Source organism: Heptranchias perlo, chromosome 8 (genome assembly GCF_035084215.1).
Source record: "Heptranchias perlo isolate sHepPer1 chromosome 8, sHepPer1.hap1, whole genome shotgun sequence".
NCBI lineage: Eukaryota > Metazoa > Chordata > Chondrichthyes > Hexanchiformes > Hexanchidae > Heptranchias > Heptranchias perlo.
In genome coordinates, this window is record NC_090332.1 from 87,477,547 (window position 1) to 87,501,883 (window position 24,337).

Genomic DNA, 24,337 nt, shown 5'->3' on the forward strand with positions numbered 1-24,337 from the left:
TCCTTTAATCATCTCAAACACCTCAATTAGATCACCCCTTAATCTTCTATATTCATAGCAATACAGCAGAGAAACACTTCCGGAATTCAAAAATAATAGACATGGCTTTCTCCACACAATCCACTAAGTGAAATGTGCAGTGCCACACTGCTAAACTTAATCTATTTTCTGGAGCGAAACATACGGGAAAAGGAGTGAAATGACACAAAGATAACTCAAGTTAGGGGCCCCAACAGTTTAAATTCGTATTATTTTCAGACCTTTGGGGGAAAATGTTGGCTTACACACTCCCCTATGCAGTCCACTCTGCTGCTGAGACAATATCCACCTGTCGCTGATACAACGTTTAATTAATCAGTGCTGCTTGCTGCATTCGATCACTTCCACCGTCTCTACAGTAGCAAGATGTTAAAATCCAATCCAATCCTTTGCTGCCACACCATTAAATAATGTTAGTGACTAATTGGTGACAGTGCTCCGGTCATAAAATCTTCAGCCGTGTGCATTTGTAGAATAAGACCGTTCTTGAAGATTGTATATCGAAACTGACAGATGTGAAGTGACCTGATTATCCCCCCAGAGAAAACTAATTGTTGTCAATGGTATTCCTCAGACAATATGATATTTAAATCATTGACTCATGTTATTTACCACATCTTGGTCTCAAAAGGTACCATCTGAAAAGTTCAGAAATTGAACATGTTAGAGAACCGGGTAAGAATTACAGACTCTTCTACTTGTGGGACCTGGATTCAGATTTAGCCCAGATAAGAGGAATGAAAGTCTCTTATTTCTGATAGCCATTTGGAGTCATAAGTGAAGAGGATCTGAGCAATCTCAACATAGTAATCGTTGGGTGGAAGCCCACAACCATCTTATTCTGGCCTGAGATAATTGTCTTCGCATGTTCAAATAAAGCTGTAACTTACTAACAGGGACGATTTCCTCTCCATGCTATACTTAACAAAATTGTAAGCCTGTTTATGAAGAAGAGGTTTATGGTTGTTTTACACAGAGGAAATGTTCCCTATATATTTTTTTTCACCTCTAGATAGTACATGAGAGGCCTCAAATGAAATACCAGGGACATCTTACTGAGACTCTGAAGGGACAGCAAAGTGATGCTTATAGGTTTTGTTTTACTTACACATTTGGTAACTGCCTTGTTATTCAGCTATAACACCAACCATAAATGGTTATGATTAATTATTACAAGAGGGCAGAGAATACTCTTTGTCTGATCCCATCCCTAAAGTAAAATGATTTATTTTTTAAACCTTCCTTACTCCCCTGAATACTCTGGTAAAAATTCTAATTATAGATGGCCCCTAGCCAACACTATACAGTCCAAGGTGATACAAAGGTGTGACTTAATTTAAGGTAGCATAGTGGTTATAGCCCTGGACTAGTAGCCTGAGGTCATGAGGTCTATTCCTACCATTGCAAGTTGTGCAACTAGATTTATTAAATCTGGTCATCTCTGAGCTGGCACCAGAAAAATAACCATGAAAGCTGCTGGATTGTTAGAAAAACCCAACTTATGTCCTGAGCAAAGGGAACTTGCGACCCCTACCTGGTCTGGCCTTAGTATGACTCCAGTTTCCACACTACTTAGTTGACACTTAAGCCACTCAGTTGTCAGTAAACCAGGGATGGGCAACAAATGTTTCCTTGCCAGTGTTGCCCTGAGCACAATTTTTAAAAGAAAATTCAAAACGAAGATAATTGAAAATAATTTAATTTTAGGATTGCATTAATCAACCCCAGCGATACTCCTCTTAATTTGAAGTTGCTTAACTCAAATTGTCTATTCATTTGATTTGAAATTATGCAAGAAAAAAACACCTCCTGTGCTGTTCATTAAAATGAATAATTGGAATTTTTAAGCAAAAATAACTGAAGTAATAGTAAGACTGTACATGAGTTCTGGTTCCAGAATGCCTATAAATCAGAACTTATTTGAGAGTAACCCAAAGGATTTGATCCTAGACAACTTGAGTTGCTTCACTAAGTATGAATACAGAAAACATTGGTGCAGATAAACCTCATCCAGTTGGCTTTATTGCAGTTTTCTTTACAAAGCAAATGTATTGATCACTGGAAGATATTCAATCATATATTCAGGATATATGAATCACAAACAAATTAAGCTTTCTTGAATTGTTCTACCCATAATCACACGCTTAGTCAATAAGATTAAGTCCTTTAATTATTTTTAAAAGATTCCCTAGAAAACTTCTGTCAACGTAAATCCATTTTTTTCCTATTAAAACCTTAATGTGAACTCTTTAATTGCTATGGAAACTTAAACTTCAATCGTGACACGAAATATAGGCTCTTAGCAGTATTAAGCTGTGTGACCTATACTGTCTCCATATATCCTATATTAATGCTTTCAAAAATTCTCAGTCATTTTCATAAATAACACACAGAAGTTGTTAAACGATAATCTACAGTTTGATCCTGGTATTAATTTAGTTTCTGGAAAAACGATTCAAAGTTCACTGTGAGTGCACACAATATAGTATGTTGTGAAATTTTAATTTTTATCTCTCAGATGCAGATTATATGTATATGAATGCCAGTAATTTAGGACCTCTTTGCTCTTGTTTCCTTGCTTGTCTCTTCCACTGTGGTCTCCACAATTGTGGAGGTTTCTTCATAAGCTTGTAATTTGTTGTCTGTAAACATCTCAACTGCTTCAACCATTTCTATCTTTTCATAGTAGCTATACTTTGGCTCCTCTGTCAGTTTATCTGGTGACGGAGGTTGTGGTGGTATGATTATCCTGTCTCTGTCCTCATCACCTTGCTGCTTATCTCCATATTTAGATGTCCATTTGTCAGGAGCGTTTGGATCAGGGCATGGCATAGATGGACCACTGAAAGGTGTTGGCGTATAATCTGAGATTTGTGAAGGATCAGGCAGTGATGGGGTTGGAGGTGGAGGTGGTATCGGTGGTGAAATTGTAGGTGTTTTGGGCTCTCCGTTATCACCTGATTTTCTATCATCTTGCTTTTCATCTCCAGATTTGTCTTTGTCTCTCTCTTTAGTGGGGTCAAATCCTTTATCTCCATCACCATTTCCGTCGTATTTTAAAGGCTTGGGCTCTTCTGGTTGTGGCTTGGAATCCATACCAACATCAAAAGTAACAATTACTTGACTTCTTGAAGGAGCTGATGTGCAGAAGAAAGGATCCATATAACTGGCTTCACCTGTAACTAGCACATAGTGCCCTTTGGTGTAGAACTCTGCCACAGGTAGTTCTGGTCTTCTGTGTCTTCTCATACTATCTCTCACCATATTACACAAAGCATCATAAATCCTACTTATCTGTGCTCCATCTGGCATATCATCTTGTCTTATATCCTGTTCTCCCTCTTCAGATTCAAACTCTCCCTCCTCATCTTCTTCCTCTCTGTCATCCTCTTCTTCATTTTTGACACTGACTTTTCCGTCTGCACTCGTCTCTGAAGGTTTTCTCATGCACTCTTTGTCCTGGTCATCTCCATCACCATCTGTGACATCCAAAGACGCAACTTTCTTTTTCTTCACTACTCTTCTCGAAAGCCCTTTCTGTCTGGATTTAATACTCGTGATGCCCTGCATGGCCAAAGTGACATCTAAAAAGAGAATGCAATATTTTACTGAGGGATATGCTGAGGACTTATTTTATCAATTCTTGGGCAACATCAGAGGGACCACTTAAAAACCAAATTATATTAGAAACCATTGCCGCTGAGTCACTTCTAAACACAGCTCGATTCTAAAACGGTTTCAAAGCCAATCCTCAAGTGTGTTCATTGATTAGAAAATCGGAGCTGTGTGCTTTTTTGGAAATGTCCGAGATCTACAATACAGTAATAGATATTAAAGTATTGAGTCTAGGTTTCAGATGTACATTAATGTGCTCACCTATGTGTATCAGAATAATGACAAATGAATTTTTGCGTGGCATATTGTGAGGACTATTTTACATTGTGGTGCAAAGCCCTGGTCAGTGTGAACACAGGAGCACTGGATTTGAAAAATATATGCAGATAAGGGGCCTGTTTGAACCCCCTCCCTCGATATCTGCAACTCTCCCCCACCCCCAGACACTGCCACCTCCCCACCACCCCCCACCCCGACCCTGGACACACCTGATATGGGCTTGGGGATCAGTGGAGAATTCTGAAGTTCCCAGGCCCGGTTTTTGCAATACAGTCGAATGCAGAGTGAAGTCATTGTTTACACTGGCGGCGGGACCAGGTTTTCAATATCTTCAATGTCTGATCCCGAGACAGGGTCAGAGCCTCCCCCCAGGGTGGGTGTTCCAGTCGAAACAGAAACAGTGCGGGCGTGCCTGACCCTGGGATTTCCGATGGCACCAAGCTCTTCCATAATGGGCAGGCGGAACTTCTGCTCCCCCTCCAATCTGTCTCTCCTCCCCCTCCCCATGGAATTTCAACGCTGTACTGTCCACTTATGAATCTATTGATTGCATTGGTATCTCTTCAAGTCCAAGAATATTTTTTTAAAAATTGCTATAAATATGATATTTAAATTTTCCACTTGCTGAATTTATGGAAAGTTAAATCGGTTTTGAAAATCTCACAAAGTTTGAATGCTGCATGGGAATCGTTTCAAAATTATGGAAACGTTTTGTCCTCAGCTTACACAACTCTTCAATTTTGAAAACTATTACAGAATAATTCCAGTTTGCACAACTATTAAAATGAAATAAAAGTTGCTGCAGAACTCTGGACATTAAAGACATGTCCCTTTAACTTGTGTCTTACCTCCGCTCTCAGGTGTGACTTGTGCGTACTCATATCGATGGCTTGTAGACCAAGGGGCCGTTTGTGTCGATTGCAACCTGAAAAGAAAAAATCATCTGTTTTGTTGCTGAATAATGAATAGATCTCTTTAACATGCAACTGGGAAGTCACAATGAAAATCCTGTTCCATCAAATATTTTGGCAAATGGCTGACCCTAATGCCAGATGGGTCGTACCTTCTGATACAGTCCTGCTCCACTGCTGCTTCCCTCACTGAACCCACACCCCACAGCTAAGCCAAAGTTCAACATTAAAAGGGGAGGGAGGCAATCGTGGGTGGGGGGGAAGGTGAAGATTTACCTGTTTTGGGAGCGGCTTTCAGCGGTCCCTTTAAGGACTGCTGGTTCGGCCACTCATTGGCTAGTCCCAATGGCCGGAGCATGAGCATTGATACCTCAAAATTGCACTAGGGTCCTATAACCGGGTAGAACCCCAATCTGCATATTACAAGCAGGATCAAGAGCAAGAAGAGGTCCAGTAAGGTAAGTTTTACATTTTTTCTTAAAGTTTCCTTGTGGGCCAGTGGGTGCAGCAATGCTCAAAAAACTTACAGTAAAGGTGCTATGATTAATATTTAAATATAAATATTATCACAAGAAGCACAGCAGTCAGCATTTGTCTATATATATGAATGTATGTATGAATATATAACAAAACTAGTCCAAAGGGTGGCATGGTGGCAATGCGTGTCGGTATGATGACAATGCCAGAGTGGGATTGCTCTATGGCTTAGGTGCCATCCAGCAAGCTGAGCAGTGACTACAGAATTTAATGGTCAGGTTGGGCAAGCACAACTGGAAGGGGGTGTCGTGCCTGAGTGGACTTTTGGTGCCTCCTGGCAGTTTTAACTATAGTGAGGCAATGGTAGCGGTTTAAGAACTGGCCAAATGTCCAACCTCTCAGCTCCAGGTATTAGGTCAGTCAGGTGAAGAACATATTTTTTAAAAAGGAGGAACTCACCTGAACAGGACTCACAAAAGGTAAAAAAAAAATACATACCCTGGAAAAATACAGGACCCACAGATTTTGCTTACATTGGAAAGCTACATCATAGAGTTTGAAAGATACTTTAAGTTTATAAATGTATCTTAGTGTTCAGAGGTTGATTATAAACTATTTATGGTTTGACAATGTCTTGCTAGCATGTGAATCCCTTGTCTGGGATTATTAGCACATATCTCATCTCCACTAATAAAGGTAATGATTATTACATAGTTACATTTTCAAATGTGATATTTTACACCTCTGCCCAAATGATAACATAAAAAAGTATATGGAACAAAAACTGAATGTTCTACCTTGTTCCACAATCAATCCTAACTCAGTAGTTATCAAAGGTTTTGATAGAGTAAATAAGGAGAAACTGTTTCCAATGGCAGAAGGGTCGGTAACCAGAGGACACAGATTTAAGGTAATTGGCAAAAGAACCAGAGGCGAGATGAGAATTTTTTTTTTTTACACAGCGAGTTGTTCTGATCTGGAATGCGCTGCCTGAAAGGGCGGTGGAAGCAGATTCAATAATAACTTTCAGAATGGAATTGGATAAATACTTGAAGGAGAAAAATTTGCAGGGCTATGGGGAAAGAGCAGGGGAGTGGGACTAATTGGATAGCTCTTTCAAAGAGCCGGCACAGGTGCGATGGGCTAAACGGCCTCCTTTTGTGCTGTATCTTTCTGTGATTCTAGTACTGACATAGCTTTTCACTAATTATGGACCATTGAAAAAGGCTAAACGTAACAGTCCTGTGACCCACCTGTAATCTTCATTTTCAATAATCCTCTTGTAGCGTTCCAGTTCATTTTCCAGTGATTGTTGGTGCATAACAACTTGTTGACACTCATTGGTACATGTTTCCAAGTTTTTCTCAGCCTCTTCCATCTCTTTCCTCAAGTTTTCGATTTGTTCATTGTATGACTGCATCTGATCCAGGTAGTTCTCCTGCACACTCTTGATTGTCTGCTCTAGTTGTGCTGTCTTTTAACACGATATGAAAATAAGCTCCATGAATATTTATTATATCATACACGGTTATTTAATTTAATACATTGGCAGTGTAATGTCCACTTCTCGGGAAGGGGATAACAGCCTCAAGCTCAGTGGTAGCATTCTCACCTCTGACAGAAGATTGTGAATTTCAGCCCCACACCAGAGACTTGAGCACATATAGAAAATAAAGAACTTGCATTTATATAGTGCCTTTCACGTCCTCAGAATGTCCCAAAGCCAATTAAGTAGTTTTGAAGTTTGGCACTGTTGTAATGTAGGAATCTAGGCTGACACTCCAGTGCTGCACTGTCTGAGGTCCTGTCTTTTGGATGAGATGTTAAAACCCAGCCCTGTCTGCCCTCTCAGGTGGACATAAAAGATCCCTTGGTGCTTTTGAAGAAGAGCCAATAATTATCCCTCAGCAAAACCCATCATTATCGGGTCATTTATCTCATTGCTGTTTGTGGGAACTTGTGAATTGGTTGCTGTGTTTCCCTACATTACAACAGTGGCTGCGAAGCACTTTGGGACATCCCGAGGTCATAAAAGGCACTATATAAATGCAAGTACTCTCTTTCTTAAATGATGAAAAATATATTTACCTGATGATATAACTGGCAGTATTGGGTAGCAGAAGGCAGAACTCATTAATAGGGAAAGCCACTATGTTGTTAACACCACCAAAATCAGATGGCACAATGGGCCGAACGGCCTCATTCTGGGCTGTATCACTCTATCATTCTACGATTCTATCCAGCAGCAATCCTCCCCAGAGGATAATCAGCCCATTATTACTTAACTATGTTGAAGTATTGCATAAAATATGTTAATACAACAGCAGAAACCATTCAGAGGATTTAATGTACAACCAGCTAATCTATTTTACGCTATCCATAATGCATGTTACTGCCTTTAGGCACAGGAGCTGGATTTTAATCCACGAGAGTTAAAACTGTATTAAACTGACCTTTACATGATTATAAAAGGAAATTTAGATGCCACTATTTGACAGAAAATGGATTTACTCTTTATATGTGAAAGGAAAGCAGCATTAAAGAGTTTTTTTTCTCTCTCATAATAAAATAAACTGGAATGGTGCCCAGACCAAACCGAAGCCTAGATGATGCTACTGGATTCTGATGGGCTGTCAACAGTTTTAACTCCATATGCTGTGTATGTGTTAATCCTTATGTACAGTCTACAAGTTAAAAGATCTGCCCACAGAGCAGTGGCTGATAAAGTTCGACAATATGATTTTTAAATATTTCAATACCGCCACAATCTCAGATTGTGACTGTCGAACGTTTTGCCAGTTTGATCCAGGTAGGCAAGATTTAGCGGGTGTTCAGTCTGGGATACCTGCACATATACCGAACGATACACGTGCACACGGAAGCAGGCAGACAGGGACTAATGTATTCTGTCAATCCTCAAAAAGAGGAATTAAACCAGAGTAAGTGGGACTTGGCACTGCACAGTTCCATATGTGGGTCCAATGTTGCGCAGAGCCATCTAGTGCATGGTTTGAAAATACAACAGCATCATGTTGTGCAGCAAGGTTATAAAATGTGTCACAGAAACAGGCCATTCGGCCCAACTGCTCTATGCCGGCGTTTATGCTCCACACGAGCCTCCTCCCTGCCTACTTCATCTAACCCCATCAGTATAACCTACTATTTCTTTCTCCCTCATCTACCTATCTACTTTCCCCTTAAATGCATCTATGCTATTCGCCTGGTAGCAAGTTCCACATTCTAAATGTTATTGTTGGAGGAAATTCTCTTCAAGTGTTTGGATAAAAACTTTTATTGTTTGGGGAGGGAGAAGAAGCACAGGAGTCACCTGTTCTCTTCATCATGGTGATTTGTCAACAAACTAGCACTAGAGAAGATAATATAATGGATTTAGTGTTCAGCTGCCTATAGGTGATTTTAAATGCGAAGGGTTCGAGGATTTTATTTCCACATTCACCTGAGGAAGGAGGAAGCCTCCGAAAGCTTGTGAATTTCAAATAAAATTGCTGGACTATAACTTAGTGTTGTAAAATTGTTTACTATAGGTGATTTAGAACACCTTGCTGATTCAGAACACTGTTATTAGATTTAAAATATTGGGCTGCAGCAAGTTTCAGGATGATGATATGCTGGCACGGCATTTTAAAAAGGCTTGGTTTATAGGAATGAAAAGAGGCTTCGCAATGGTTAACTGGGAGAGGAGAGAACTGTAACACACAAAAATTGGGATACTTTTAGAAGAATGTTGAAAATAAATGAAGCTTATGAAAAGGAAAAGAGTATAGAGTGAGAGAAAGCCATAATGGCGACATGGGGAATTAATTTGACAACCAACGCCCGAGAAGAGGTGTTTTAAGATTTACAAACGAAGTAATTGTCTTTCAGGTAGGGAAAGGTATAAAACACAGATATTATGAACAAAAATGTATTCGGCAAGCTAAAATTTAGAGAGCAGGATAGAGGAAAATAGTCAAAATAATGGGAAAGCATCTTTTGCTAATGTCAGGAGTCAAAGGCCAATTAGAGAACGAACAGGATTATTTGGATTATTGATTACTAATCCAGTAACATAACTATTATACTACTGTACCTCAGGAATTGGGAATAAGGTAGATTGAAGAGACAATAGAAAAAACAGGAGTGAAAGTTTGGATGCACATATGTTGAGGATGATGGAAGGAATACCATTATGACCAGACTGAAGTCCAAGCAGCAAAGGATAAAACTTGACGTTGCCCGTAAGGCACTACTGTCTATGATGTGAGTTGTGTCAAATAGCATCATCAGCTTATTTGTTATGTTGTGTATCCGCGACAAGACAAAGGCGTTCGACCCATCTGTGCTTGCTCATTCTTTTTGTCTGATTTCCTCCCCGTCTATCAGCCCTCCCTCCCCCCTCCCTCCTCCTGTGAGAGGCAAAGTAACACAGAGCAGTGACCGATGTCCTTCAGTTCTAAATTGTCCAACGCTGTTATAATCACAGATTTATTGCTGCGTAAAACTTTATGATAGCATAACCTAAGTGGACTTGTATCCCACTGTTCTGGTAATCACAGCACTTCTATCTTTTTTTAAATTGCCTCACCACACAGTTTGGCAATAACAAATCCATTGTTACTCCCAGCTCCCTTCTGAGTCAGCTTGTACTCATTTTATCTCATTCATTTTGTACTTACATTATACATTACTTCATCCATTGTATAATACTTTGCGTTTGTCAGTGTTAAATTTTATCTTCCAACTATCTGCCCATTTGCACAAATAATCCAAACAATTTCTCAAATGCTTTACTTCCCTCAGTTTTTCCCGCTGCTTCCTATGTCATTTGCAAACATTTACAATCTTGCAATTGGTTTCAGAATCTAGGTCACATGTAAAATGGAGAAACAACAGAGGCTGACACCTGGTTCCGTTCTTTTCTATCCAGTCGTAGCTAGAGAATCACCTGCAATGGTTTCTCTTCCCACTCCCGCACCGTTACTCTGGAGTCCCCCCCAAGGATCTATCCTTGACCCACTCCTTTTTCTCATCTATATGCTGCCCCATGGTGACATCATCCAAAAATACGTCAGATTCCACATGTACACTGATGACATCCAGCTCTGCCTCACAGCCACCTCTCTCGACCCCTCCACTGCCTCTGATTTGTCACCCTGCTTGTCCGACATCCAGTATTGGATGAGCAGAAATTTCCTTCATTGTCTTCGGTCCTCAGCGCAAACTCTGTTCCCTAGCCACTGATTCCATCCCCCTCCCCGGCCACTGTCTGAGGCTGAACCAGACCGTTAGTAACCTCAGCGTCCTATTTGACCCTGAAGCTGAGCTTCCGACCCCATATCCTCTCCATCTCCAAGACCGCCTACTTCCACCCCCATAATACCGCCCGTCTCCACCCCTGTCTCAGCCCATCTGCTGCTGAATCCCTCATCCATACTTCTGTTACCTCCAGACTCGACTATACCAATGCTCTCCTGGCCGGCCTCCCATCTTCCACTCTCCGTAATCTTCAGCTCATCCGAAACTCTACTGCTCGTATCATAACCAAATCCCGTTCACCCGTCGCCCCTGCTTGGCTCCCAGTCCAGCAACGCCTCAAATTTAAAATTCTCATCCTTACGTTCAAATCTCTCTATGGCCTCACCCCTCCCCTATCTCTGTAATCTCCTCCAGCCTTACAACCCGCCAAGATCTCTGTGCTCCTCCAATTCTTTCCTCTTGCGCATCCCCGATTTTAATCGTTCCACCATTGGCGGCCATGCCTTCAGTTGACTAGGCGCCAACCTCTGGAATTCCCTCCATAAACTTCTCCACCTCTCTACCTCTCTCTCCTCCTTTAAGACGCTCCTTATAACCTACCTCTTTGACCAAACTTTTGGTCACCTGTCCTAATATCTCCTTATGTGGCTTGGTGTCAAATTTTGTCTGATAATCGCTCCTGTGAAGTACCTTTTACTATGTTGAAGGCGCTTAATTCGCATGTCCGTATGTTCGCTATATAAATACAAGTTGTTGTTGTTGAAACACTGATCCATACAGTACTCCATCCAACACTTGCCCCACCCCAAGGCTGACAACCCCACCTCAATTTACTGACAGTCAGAGATTTTGAGCCAATAGAACTGAACTCCTGGTTCAGTCTCCCTCCCTCCCCGAGTCCCCATTCCCCAGTCTCCCTCCCTCCTTGAACCCCCATTCCCCAGTCTCCCTCCCTCCCTGAGCCCCCATTCCCCAGTCTCCCTCTCTCCCCGAGCCCCCATTCTCCTGTCTCCCTCCCTCCCTGAGCCCCCATTCCCCAGTCTCCCTCCCTCCCCGAGCCCCCATTCCCCAGTCTTCCTCCCTCCCTGAGCCCCCATTCTCCAGTCTCCCTCCCTCCCTGAGCCCCCATTCTCCAGTCTCCCTCCCTCCCTGAGCCCCCATTCCCCAGTCTCCCTCCCTCCCCGAGCCCCCATTTTCCAGTCTCCCTCCCTCCCCGAGCCCCCATTCCCTTGTCTCCCTCCATCTCTGAGCCCCCATTCCCCAGTCTCCCTCTCTCCGGGCTCCCATTCCCCATCTCTCCGAGCCTCCAGTCTCCCTATTTGCAGAGGGATCCCATCCACACTAAACACCCAAGTGTGCACTTCATTAATTGCCCAGGTTTGCTGGAAAACCTGCCGGACATGTTTTATACACTGACCGACCTCAACCTGCAGCTTCTGTGTCTGGCTCTGTAACTGAGAGAGGCCACTTTTGTAATCGTCCGATTGATACTTTGTCAAAGACTCTCGCTTTTCTGCCACCAGCTCTCCTTCCTGTAACAAAAGGAACAAAGCTGAGAAAAGCGGACATCAAATCTGCACACACGATTTAATTCAAACTTGAAATTTTAGAAATGATAAATTGCAAAGATTCCCCTGTGCTGGATTACCTCACAGCTTAATGTGGTTGAAGATACACAAGTGGTGGGCTGGTGGATGTGCTTTAGGACGGTCATGTAGACCTGAATTTCTGCTAGATTCTGTGGAATTAGAATAGCGGAGAAAGGTGACAGAAAATAAAACAATGACCATCTTAAAGAGGTAGCCCCTGAAATTCCCAATCTCCGACCGTAACTCCAGTTGGACTCCACTGTTCTCCCACCGGAGTTACAACAGGAGACTGAGAGAGACCCTGCGGAATTTCAGGGACCTGTTGTTTTACTAAACAAGAACAAAATATGATTAAATTGCAAAAGTTACTGTAATGAAATGAAAATCATGAAATAAAAATGTCTTTCAAATTAACAGTTAGCTCATTTCAATTATTTTATGATAACTTTATTCCGTTATTTATTTGGGTACGTTACCGTTGTCTCTCCTCGCAATTAGCCCCCAACCCCCACCTCCTTTCCCCACAAACCCAAGCCGCCCCCCTCAGTCAGAGGGCAGAATGTTCCAGCTTGCAGTCGTCGCGATGGGTGGCAGCAAGTTCACTGCTGACGGCCTCCCAATTCGAAAGTACAATTGAGTGGGGTAAGTAGCAGCTGCAGCCCGTTCCTGCCGCCCTCCTGATAGATTTACTCTCCTTTTACTGCAATGGTCCCCGCCAGCTTTTCTGATCATTTAGTATGGAGCTTTCTTTTTTTTAAAAAAAAGAGCAACCTGGGCAGTTTGAGTCAGTACAAGGGGATGCAGAATTGGCTGAATCAGTGTCGGGCCCTGCTGACAGGTTCTATTACTGACATCAGTTAAACGCATGCCAGGGCCCCTTAATCTGAGCTGAAATGTCACGTTGCCACAGTTATGCAGCTCAGTTGATGCAGGCAGTATTTATCCTACCATTTAGGAGAGCTTTAATCAAAAATGTTAGACAAAGAAGTATTTTATATGGTATTTCTCCACAGACTACCCTTCCCTGTTAACAATATTTTGAAACAGACCATGATTTAATTTTATCTGCGGCAGTCTTATTGATGTTATGAATAAAGAATATAATAAGCAAATATAAACTGTCCGTTTATATTGGATTGGGGCAGAGCATTAACCACAGTCCCTGAGGACTGTGCTGCTTGTAAGTTATAAGGTTCTCCCTACTGGTGAAATTGTAGTAACTATTTCACACTTACTCATTTCAAATACTTGATTTGTTTATTTATGCAGCGGTCGGAAAACCCTCATGATTTCTGAACCTCGGGCAAACAGCTGAAAGATTTTGGTCTTTCCAGAACTACATAGAGCTTTCACTCTGACTAAATTTCAGAACGAAAGTAGCCAGCGGTAATTATTACTGAAATATATGAGCTGATTATTTTGCTTACCGATACTTAGTGCAAATGAATGATTGCCGGAAGGTGGATGCTTGAACATACCTTCTTGTTTCTCACTCCAGTAGAATTCATATCTTGCTGCAGGAACAGAATATGGATCTGGAGTTCCAGGTTCTTCAGTAAAGCATCATTTGCATCCTATAAAGAAGACACCCTAACATGACACACATATTGGGTTTTCAAGTTGTTCATTATAGTGATCAGAGGCCTTGCATTGACTATAAGCTGTAATATCTCTGCACTGTAGTGGGAGTGCTCAGTGTTTTCAAATTTCTTTTATAACCACACACAGAGCATCAGCACAATTAAGATATTTATTGGCTCTGAAATTAGCTGTTTCCTGATCTCTAATGGGTAATGCAACCCACTCAAATCATGGGTGCGGAATTGGCAGTGGTGTGAAACGACCACTTCAGGGATTGGTTTAATGCTGGCCTTAATTTGGACACTTGGCAGTCTGACCTGGCAATAGACCTGATACTGAATCATCCCATTCCGCCTTTGAAGCTTCTCCTCATACACATTACAATACTTGTTCCAGCTTTACTTCATATCGTGTCATGAAGCCTTTAATGTGAACTAGCATCAAAAAAAAAACAAAATGTAAATAAGAGTCCTGCACAGAAATATTCCACTCAGCAAATCCAATATAGTTGGGAAATTGCACTAATCCAATCACACATGGTCTGCAGAATGAACCCAGACTATAAGGATCTGGTTCTCACTATAACTGGAATGATAATTACATTTACCTGTAAAACCCGAATATGATTACCTCCAGGGAGAGATCCATCAGGAGCTTACGTAGGAGGAAGAAACATGGTCTTAGAGCACAAAAGATTTAAACCTTTGATAAGTTGGGAGTGAACCCTGCCTGCATGATTCCTGAAATTCCATTCTGCATCCACTGAAGGTTAATGCTTAACCAAAGGTCTAACCAGTTTCCGTGTGGTGTAATATTGTGGAAGGGCCTGGAGGGGCAGGGTGGCACCTTACCATTTAACGGCTGAACATTACAGGAAGGTTGAATGTTACGTCATGATATTTTTCATATTAGAGTGAAGGAATTTGCGAGAAGCAGACGATGGACTGTTGTTACTTTATGTCTGTATCAGGGATTTTAAAAGAGCTGCTTTTTATTAAAAAACTAAATTATAAATAACCCCTTGGTGGTAGTTTTAGTCTTAGTATCCATCCCTACAACTCTCCAAGATCTCTGCGCTCCTCCAATTCTGGCCTTTTGCACTTCCCCGATTGTCATCACTCCACCATTGGCGGCCGTGCCTTTAGCTGCCTAGGCCCTAAGCTCTGGAATTCACTCCCTAAACCTCTCCGCCTCCCTACCTCCTTCAAGAAACCTACCTCTTTGACCGACCTTCTGGTCACCTGTCCAAATATCTCCTTACGTGGCTCGGTGTCAGATAATCACTCCTACGAAGCACCTTGGGACGTTTTAAGACATTAAAGGTGCTATATAAATGCAAGTTGTTGTTGTTTGTGACTCTGGATTGAATTATCTAGAACAGTTTCTGCCTCCTATGGAGTATTTCTTCTGGAATGGACATTTTTCTTGATGGAACCTGGCTGTTGGACACAAAGATAATGTCCAGGGGAAGCGAGGGAAAAGACAAAGATTTTTGGCCTTGGAGTTATCACAGAAAGGCCTCATGCAAACATAAGCTGGCCAATAAGATCCACTGTCAATAGGATAATGGGGCAGGCAGAAGCATAGTCGGGATAGGCACGAGTCTGATGTTGGGGCTGGGACGGAACTCAGAAGACAACTGAACATCTGAATGGAATCGAGAAAAGTGCAACAGGAGGAGAGTTTCGGTACAAAGAAGGCAATTCCCTCCGGCACAAGAGGAGTGAATTTGTTTATCTAACACTAAGTCATGGGTGTTTGAGTCAAGAGGAAAGGAGGACATAATTTATTGAACTTAATACATTTATCTGGTTATTTATGTGTTTAAAATCTGGGAAAAGAATGTTATTTTTAAATTTCTGAAAGTCTTTTGAGGGATGGAGGTCCTACATTAGGATTCGGGATGGGCAATAAATGCTGGCCTTTCCAGCGACGCCCACATCCCATGAACGAATAAAAAAAAACACTAGTGGAGCAACTACTCGCTGCATTGAGCCATTAGAGAATACATATAAATTCAACCAAAAAGAGTCGCTGTCTTCATAACACACAGTGCTAAGCTCCTCGGCCTGCCTGCACTGCACGTCAAAAATCTCGTACTTAATTTGGGCCAGGAACCTTATCTTCTCTTAACGGCTGCCCTGTGACCTTTAAACTACAAATCCTTTAAATAACCACAGCTTCCCTAAATCGGAGGCTGGCATGGAAACTGTAGGCTCCCATTCCGTCCTACTGTCTCTTTCCCTGACCACCCCGTACACCCATGCCTTTCCACCTCTCACCATTTCCCTCTTCCTCCTACCACCTCCCACCCTAACCACGCCACCCCTCTTCCCTTTCCCTTCTACAGCCTTTCATACGTCCAACCCAACCAGCCCATGCTCCTGCCAAAACAACAGCATTGTTCAACAGCAGCTTCCATCAAGAAAAAGGAATCCATGCCAGAAATATTACACCAAGGAGCAGTGCGGTGGTCTTAGAATGGTACCAGGGATGAAAGACTTCAGTTACGTGGAGAGACTGGAGAAGCTGGGGTTGTTCTCCTTAGAGCAGAGAAGGTTAAGGGGAGTTTTGATAGAGGTGTTCAAAATCATGAAGGGTTTTCATAGAGTAAATAAGGAGAAACTATTTCCAGTGGCAGAAGGGTCGGTAACCAGCGGACACAGATTTAAGGTAAATGGCAAAAGAACCAGAGGCGACATGAGGAAAAAAATCTTTACACAGCGAGTTGTTGTGATCTCGAATGCGCTGCCTGAAAGGGCGGTGGAAGCAGATTCAATAATAACTGTCAAAAGGGAATTGGATAAATACTTGAAGGGGAAAAATTTGCAGGGTTATGGGGAAAGAGCAGGTAAGTGGGACGAATTGGATAGCTCTTTCAAAGAGCCAGCACAGGCACGATGGGCTGAATTGCCTCCTTCAGTGCTGTATCATTCTATGATTTATCATAGTAACAGGCAGGGGTGACTTTCAAGGCAGGAATTAGATAATTAATGAATTTAATAAACCTCGCCATCTTTTCTCTTGAGTTTTCTGGGTGGGGGTGGGGAGGAATTCTTGTCTTTGGGGCCGAGTTCCAGCAGGGCAGGGGTTCCGTCCGCCCATCAAAGTCAGTATGGTGGGCTGCCAGTGGAAACCCCACCATCAAGAGGGGGGCCCACCAGTGCAAAGGGAAGAAACTCGGGCGGATGCTGCATTTGGGGTGCTGCTGCAGTACCAGAAGGTCCAGCTCGGGACTTTTAACGGATATGGGAAACCAAGACCGAAGCCTTCAATAACACAAGTCACTAGAGACAAAACGGAGGGAGGGGATGGGGTGGTGAGACGACTATAGGTCACACCGCCCCACTGTCTACCGTTACCGCAGGATCCTGCCTGCTTTCATATCGGTAATAATGAGCAGAATAAGCTGCAGTGTATGTGCATTATACTGTTTGATAATGGCAAACCCTTTATAAAAGGAAAGCTGCTCCAAATAGGGGTAGATTAACCTCAGCTGCTCTGAAGAGGAGTAGGTTGACCTGAAATTATCAGCAATTATCCTGCCGTCTGCAAAAAGCAGAATAATAATAGAACAACAAAGAAAGGTTTGGATAAGCAACATTTCTTTCTGCGCTCCTGTTTGCAAATCTCAATTCACAAACTAGTACAGATAGAATGCAACGTTTCTGGCTGTAAGATGGGCACAGCTAACATTTTGTTGCACCATTGTACTCCACACTGGACCCTTTCTATCCGGAAAACTGCTTTACGACGATGACAGCAAAGATAAGCTGATTAAGCCGCAAAGTACAGCATTCTCTAGTCATAGTAAGTTGGAAGGTTCTAGTCTAAATGCGTGCTGGGAGTGATGAGAATGGCATTGCAGTTGACCTATGAATTCTGGTTGAAGAGTCAAAACAAACAACACGATAGGGCTGCGCCTGATTCTCAGGCATAGCACGGACGCCTAAGCATCCAAAATGGCTCACGTTCATTACAGGGCGGAAGTACATTTTTAAAAACATTTCCTCCCTCCTTTGTTGATGGCAGTAATTCATTCTATGGTACTATTCCCTGGGTGCTGGCAGCCTTCTGGCACCTCATCCAAGTAATCATTTAGCGTGCGTGAGTCCAGATGACTAGTACTGGCAGACAATTTGACAGTGACAGATACCACAAGCACAGTAGATCTCACACACACGCGCACACACTTCCAGCATGGAGATGGCGACTTACATTTATATAGCACCTTTCACAACCTCAGCCAAATAAGTACTTTTGAAGTGTAGTCACTGTTGTAGTAATGTAAGAAACGCAGAAAATATCCCACAGGCCGCAATGAGATAAATGACCTGACGTTGTGTTTTTTAGTGATTTTGGTTGAGGGATAAATATTGGCCAGGACTCCCCGGCTCTTCTTCAAAATAGTACCATGGGATCTTTTATGTCCACCTGAGAGGGCCTTGATTTAACATCTCATCAGAAAGATGGCACTTCTGACAGTGCAGCACTCCCCCAGTATTGCACTGGGAGTGTCAGCCGAGATTATGTGCTCAAGTCTCTAGAGTGGGACTTGAATCCATGACCCTCTGAGTCCAGGGCAAGCATGTTACCCACTGAGCCAAGGGTGACGATGAGCATGGTGCACTGAATAATAACCAGGAGCAGGAACCTTAGCTGATTGTCCCTTTCCGTCTCCCTCCCCCTCCGTCCCCCCCACCACTCCCCACCCACCCACCCCCGCCAACTTATCTTCTCTGGCTGATATTAGCTGACTGAGCATAGATGTAAGATCTTCCAAGTTTATGGCTCAGTGTGGCACCACATAGTACATTAACTGAGCAGTTAGTGGAGCCCTTGTGTTATGTTCATTGGCTGTACCACAGAAGTTAAGAACATAAGAAATAGGAGCAGGAGTAGGCTATTCGGCCCCTCGAGCCTGCTCCGCCATTCAATCAGATCATGGCTGATCTTCGACCTCAACTCCACTTTCCCGCCCGATCCCCATATCCCTTGATGCCTTTAATATCTAGAAATCTATCGATCTCTGTTTTGAATATACTCAATGACTGAGCCTCCACAGCCCTCTAGGGTAGAGAATTCCAAAGATTCACCACCCTCTGAGTGAAGAAATTTCTCCTCAACTCAGTCCTAAATGGCCTACCCCTTATTCTGAGACTGTGACCTCTGGTTTTAGACTCCCCAGCCAGGGGAAACATCCTCCCTGCATCTACCCTGACGAGCCCGTAAGAATTTTGTATGTTTCAATGAGATTGCCTCTCATTCTTCTAAACTTTAGAGAATACAGGCCTAGTCTACTCAATCTCTCCTCATACGACAATCCCGCCATCCCAGGAATCAGTCTGGTGAACCTTCGTTGCACTCCCTCTATGGCAAGTATATCCTTTCTTAGGTAAGGAGACCAAACTTGCACACAATACTCCAGGTGCGGTCTCACCAAGGCCCTGTATAATTGCAGTAAGACACCTTTACTCCTGTACTCAAATCCTCTTGTAATAAAATAATGAAGCAGCTTGTTTAGGAGGTGCCTGATTTGCAGCGGCACTGAGAAAATGAGAAAAGATTGATCGAGCCACTTCAGTTATGCAATCAAATCAATTGTTATTGTTCTCATGTTCAACTGGTTTAATAAAACAATCTTTTACAGTTTATTTTTGGCTAATCAGTTACCAGTCTGGATCCCAGCTCCAGACGGATGTAGGACCTTCAAGATCCTGGAAAATGGGTAAGTTTAGTTTTCGTTAAGAGGTATATAGAAAACTTAAGATATAGAATTGGCCGTGTAGTTGATAGTGAAGAGGATATCAATGGGTTGGTGGAGTGGGCGGAAAAGTGGCAAATGGAGTTCAACCTGGAGAAGTGTGAGGTAATGCACTTAGGGAGGGCAAACAGTAAAAGGGAATAAACAGTAAACAGGCATATATTGAGAGGGGTAGAGGAAGTGAGAGACCTTGGAGTGCACAGGTCCCTGAAGGTGGCAGTACAGGTAGATAAGGTTGTGAAGAAGGCATACGGAATGCTCTCCGTTATTAGCCGAGGTAAAGAATACAAAAGCAGGGATGCAATGATGGAACTGTATAAAACGCTGGTAAGGCCACAGCTGGAGCATTGTGCGCAGTTCTGGTCACCATATTACAGGAAGGACGTAATTGCTCTGGAGAGAGTTCAGAGAAGATTTACAAGAATGTTGCCAGGGCTTGAAAATTGCAGCTACGAGGAGCGATTGGATAGGCTGGGGTTGTTTTCCTTGGAGCAGAGGAGGCTGAGGGGAGACTTGATTGAGGTGTACAAAATTATGAGGGGCCCAGATAGAGTAGACAGGAAGTACCTTTTTCCCCTAGTGGGGAGTTCAAGAACTAGAGGACATAGATTTAAGCTAATTGGCGGAAGGATTAGAGGGGACATGAGGAAAAACTTTTTTACCCAGAGGGTGGTGGGTGTATGGAACTCGCTGCCCGAATTGGTGGTAGAGGCAAGGACCCTCAACTCTTTTAAAAAGTACCTGGACCTGCACCTAAAGTGCTGTAAGCTGTAGGGCTACGGACCGGGTGCTGGAAGGTGGGATTAAAATGGGCACCTGGTTGTTCTTCAAGCTGGCGCGGACACGATGGGCCGAATGGCCCCCTTCTGTGTTGTATCTTTTCTATGGTTCTATGGAATATCATTTATAGAAAGAAAGGTGAAATTCGTAAAATTCAAGGAGAGAAGTGCCGTGAAAAGGGAAAATAGAATTAAAGTCTTTTAATTTTTATTTAATTTCTTTCCGTTTCATGCTTATACACAATCAAGTTTATTGCTCGTATCTGCGTTCCATCACTACTATAATATTAAAGTTTGTTTCAGTGTCATTGTACAAAAGCTAAAATCTCAAACACTGGCTGGTCCTGGGACTTCTTACTTCCAGGAATTGCCAGCAGTCTCCGAGGCCACAATTTTACACTAAATCTTAATCTTTTGTAACTATTTTCCTTTGGAATGCTGCACAATTACAGTGAATTGTAAAACTGAATGATCTCACCTTAATGAGGCTTTCAAGAGCGTCCCAAAATTGCTCGTCATACTCACGTTCATTTTTATATCTGAAAGCAAGACAAGTGTCTGAATGAAATGTTTGAAGTATTTGTGCACTTAATTCATTTTTACTCATGGTTATTTTATAAACATTTTCCAAAGATGTGTCTACAAGAGCGAAGGTCGGCATCAATATGTCAGTTCAAAATAATAAAAAACATAACCAATTAACATCACTCAATGCTCACCTTGCCATACTAAATTTCTACATTGTTAGTATTTCTCCTACATCATCTCCTATAACAGAGGGAATCTTTTAGCCAATTTTTCATTTTTGTTTTACGTAGTCAGGGAGTACGTCAATCATTTTACAGCAAACACACTGAAAATGGTTATACTGAGATGGTGGAAGTGAACTAACTGTAATTCTGGTGACTGAGCTGAATGAGTATAGCATCCATACTCATAGTATTATTTTCAGAAAGTAAATTTACCAAAAGTAAATATTGTACAATTCAGTATCTATCATAACAAGATATTAGATTTAATTCCCGCTAACAAAAAAGAAAATTAAAGTCAGAAGACTGGAAAATACTACTGTCAAAAACCTCCGCAAACTCTATTTCTTCAGCCCTGTCCTCTCCTACCTCTCGCTAAGTCTCCGTTTCCCTCCCCCTGTGAAGCACCTTGAGATGTTTCACTATTTTAAAAGCAGTATGTAAGTACAAGTTGTTGTTGAGTACTGCAGCTGCGATGCAATGGCAGAACACTGAGCAGGTCCCAGACAAAGGCATGGCTCACACAGTTGGATTCACAGGCGATCAGTGTAGGACGCAGGGCACTGAAGGAGGTGAAATGTCTGCATTCTGAGATTCCATTTTTCCCTCACAAATTCACAGCGCTAACTACTGTTGTAATTACTTAATTATGATTACATTGTCCCCATCAATTTCACTGATTAAACTTATATATCTGTTAACGGGCATTTAATCAGTGAAATTGAAAGGGACAATGAAATGACAGGTCATTATACTGGTGGTGAGGGAGACTGCTACTGAATCTTTCACCATGAACACTTCCCAATAACTCAGGACATGACTTCGATTCAATTCAATATTCATTATAACAAGTCTGCAATGTACTACTGCTGTCTTTATCTGCACCAGCATGATATTTTCGACTTCTATGCTTTGCTTCCTTTATTTGCACCACATTCAGGCCAGGAACCGCAGTGTTCTACAAACCAGGCTCATTTGCTGTCCCTTTCGTTCATTTCTTACTGATGTTCCGGGAGGAACATAATCCTTTTTGTGAATTTTGTCCTCGTCAAGGTGAGACGTGTTAGTGCTAGGAACAGAACACTTGCCATTTCGAGCACTCACCTGGTGTCAGCATCAAGCAATCCCAGCTCGGGTACAGCACGGTTGGACGCAGGATAAAACTCCCACTACTCTGCCCAGCAATATGTCAGTCCCAACCTAGTGGAGCATCTCCCAACACACCAGTGAGACATTATTCCCCGCGGATTCTAGCGTAGGAAGGGGAATAATGTCTCACTGGGGTTTATCAACAGGTATACTTTCATTTTTCTTTTGGTTCAATCTCTTTCAGTCAGTTTTTTAACACTTAAACTTGGCTTGGAGAAGTTAGAGGCTGACCGTTAAGAGTTTAATTATTAGCTGAGATACAGTGGGGGCGGGGGGGAGCAGGAGGGGCGCCAAATGAATTTCTGGGATAGATCCTCAAACATTAGCCTATTCGAGAAATTAGCATATTCAGGGACCTAACGCCTGTTTTAGGCGGCTGCAAGGGACGCCTATACGGAGCCCAAAATCACACCTGGAGTACTGTGTTCAGTTCTGGGCACCGCACCTTAGGATGTATTGGCCTTGGAGGGAGTGCAGTGTAGATTTACTAGAATGATACCTGGACTCCAAGGGTTAAATTACGAGGAGAGATTACACAAGCTAGGGTTGTATTCCCTGGAATTTAGACGATTAAGGGGTGATTTGATCGAAGTTTTCAAGATATTAAGGGGAACTGATAGGGTAGATAGAGAGAAACTATTTCCGCTGGCTGGGGAGTCTAGGACTCGGGGACATAGCCTAAAAATTAGAGCCAAGACTTTCAGGAGTGAAGTTAGGAAACACTTCTACACGCAAAGGGCGGTAGAAGTTTGGAACTCTCTTCCACAAACAGCAGTTGATGCGAGCTCAATTGCTAATTTTAAATCTGAGATTGATAGATTTTTGTTAACCAAAGGTATTAAGGGATATGGGGCTAAGGCGGGTATATGGAGTTAGGTCACAGACCAGCCATGATCTCACTGAACGGCGGGACAGGCTCGAGGGGCTGAATGGCCTACCCCTGTTCCTAATACGAGGTGGTACCTGTTTCGCAAGCTGTTCAGGTGCAGGAGGTTTGCCCCTTAAATTAGACCCCTGTGCCCACCTTTTCTGCCCAGAAAACAGGCACAGCGCAGTTCAATCTCACCCACTCTTGGTTCTGGCCACCCTACTCATGCCCGGACACCAAATTAACCCACTGACTCCTGTGTTCGCGATACATACCTTTTGTGAGAATAACTCCTTATCACACCCTGCTTAGAATTTTGAGGTTTTTGATCGCGGACAAAGATCAAATCAATCAATAAGAAAAGAAATCCCTTACTTGGTGCGATACTCATCCAAGGCACATTGTGTATCTTTGAGCTCTTTTTCTAGGCGGTTAAGATCATTGTACAGCTGCCGAATCCTCTGCTGGTTCTCATCGATCTGTCCGGTGAAGGCACACTCCTGCCCCGAGAGCTCCTCGATCTGCCTCAGATTCTCCAGCTGCTTCCTGAACACGGCGTTCCTTTGCTCCAGGACTCGGGCTCGGTTCACGTACTGGGTGAAGCGTTCGTTGAACTCCTGTAAACTTTCCAGACCTTGGTCTGAGAAACCTGCCATGGACGTATCCGACCTCTCGTATTTTTCCTTCCGCACTTCGCGCAAGTAGCTCGTTCTGAACATCCTGGGGGGAGGGTGGCTGCGGGACCCCTTTCAAGAGCAGGATATTTTTTGGCTCAGAATAGCTGCACTGGACAGCACCGCCAGCATATGAAGGGCCGGCAAACACCCTTCTACTGGAATAAATACGTTTCAAACCCAACGCAGAGTTCCAGGCGATGTGAAGTTGCTTATTATTGTTCTGCCTTCCAGCATTTTTTTTTTTCAGCAGCGTTCATCAATGAACTAATTGTGGGTGCTCAGCGCATTTCATTCTTTACTGGGATTAAACATGTGCCTTCATAAAAGGGCTTGCATAGAAAGTTCCTCTTCACAATGACACGTAGTCAGCCCCTGTGCTTGAAACTGCAAACTGTGCCTAATTTATTTGCTTTGGTGAAAATGACTGACACAATGCATCGTTAAGCACTTCATAGGTAAAATTCAGCAAACACGGAATGAGCTGGATTATAACGGCGCGCACATTCAACGCGGAGGTTTGTTAGGTGAGTAAGGAATTTTAGAGTGACAGGGTGGTGTTAAAAAGATCCACAATATCACGGTGAACAGCATTAGTCGTTAACGT

At 42.8% G+C, this 24,337-nt stretch overlaps 1 protein-coding gene across 1 annotated transcript; it reads right to left on the minus strand.

The window, feature by feature from the left end:
* Positions 1 to 1,837: 1,837 nt before the first annotated feature.
* Positions 1,838 to 24,041, minus strand: LOC137324270 (filensin). Its single transcript, XM_067988414.1, has 8 exons — positions 23,432 to 24,041; positions 20,769 to 20,829; positions 13,645 to 13,740; positions 12,226 to 12,315; positions 11,999 to 12,109; positions 6,575 to 6,795; positions 4,782 to 4,858; positions 1,838 to 3,623 (listed from the first exon to the last, which is right to left on the minus strand). The coding sequence occupies exons 1-8, from the start codon at positions 23,773 to 23,775 to the stop codon at positions 2,590 to 2,592; spliced, it is 2,034 nt and encodes a 677-aa protein (XP_067844515.1). The 5' UTR covers positions 23,776 to 24,041; the 3' UTR covers positions 1,838 to 2,589.
* Between the last annotated feature and the right edge of the window lie 296 nt (positions 24,042 to 24,337).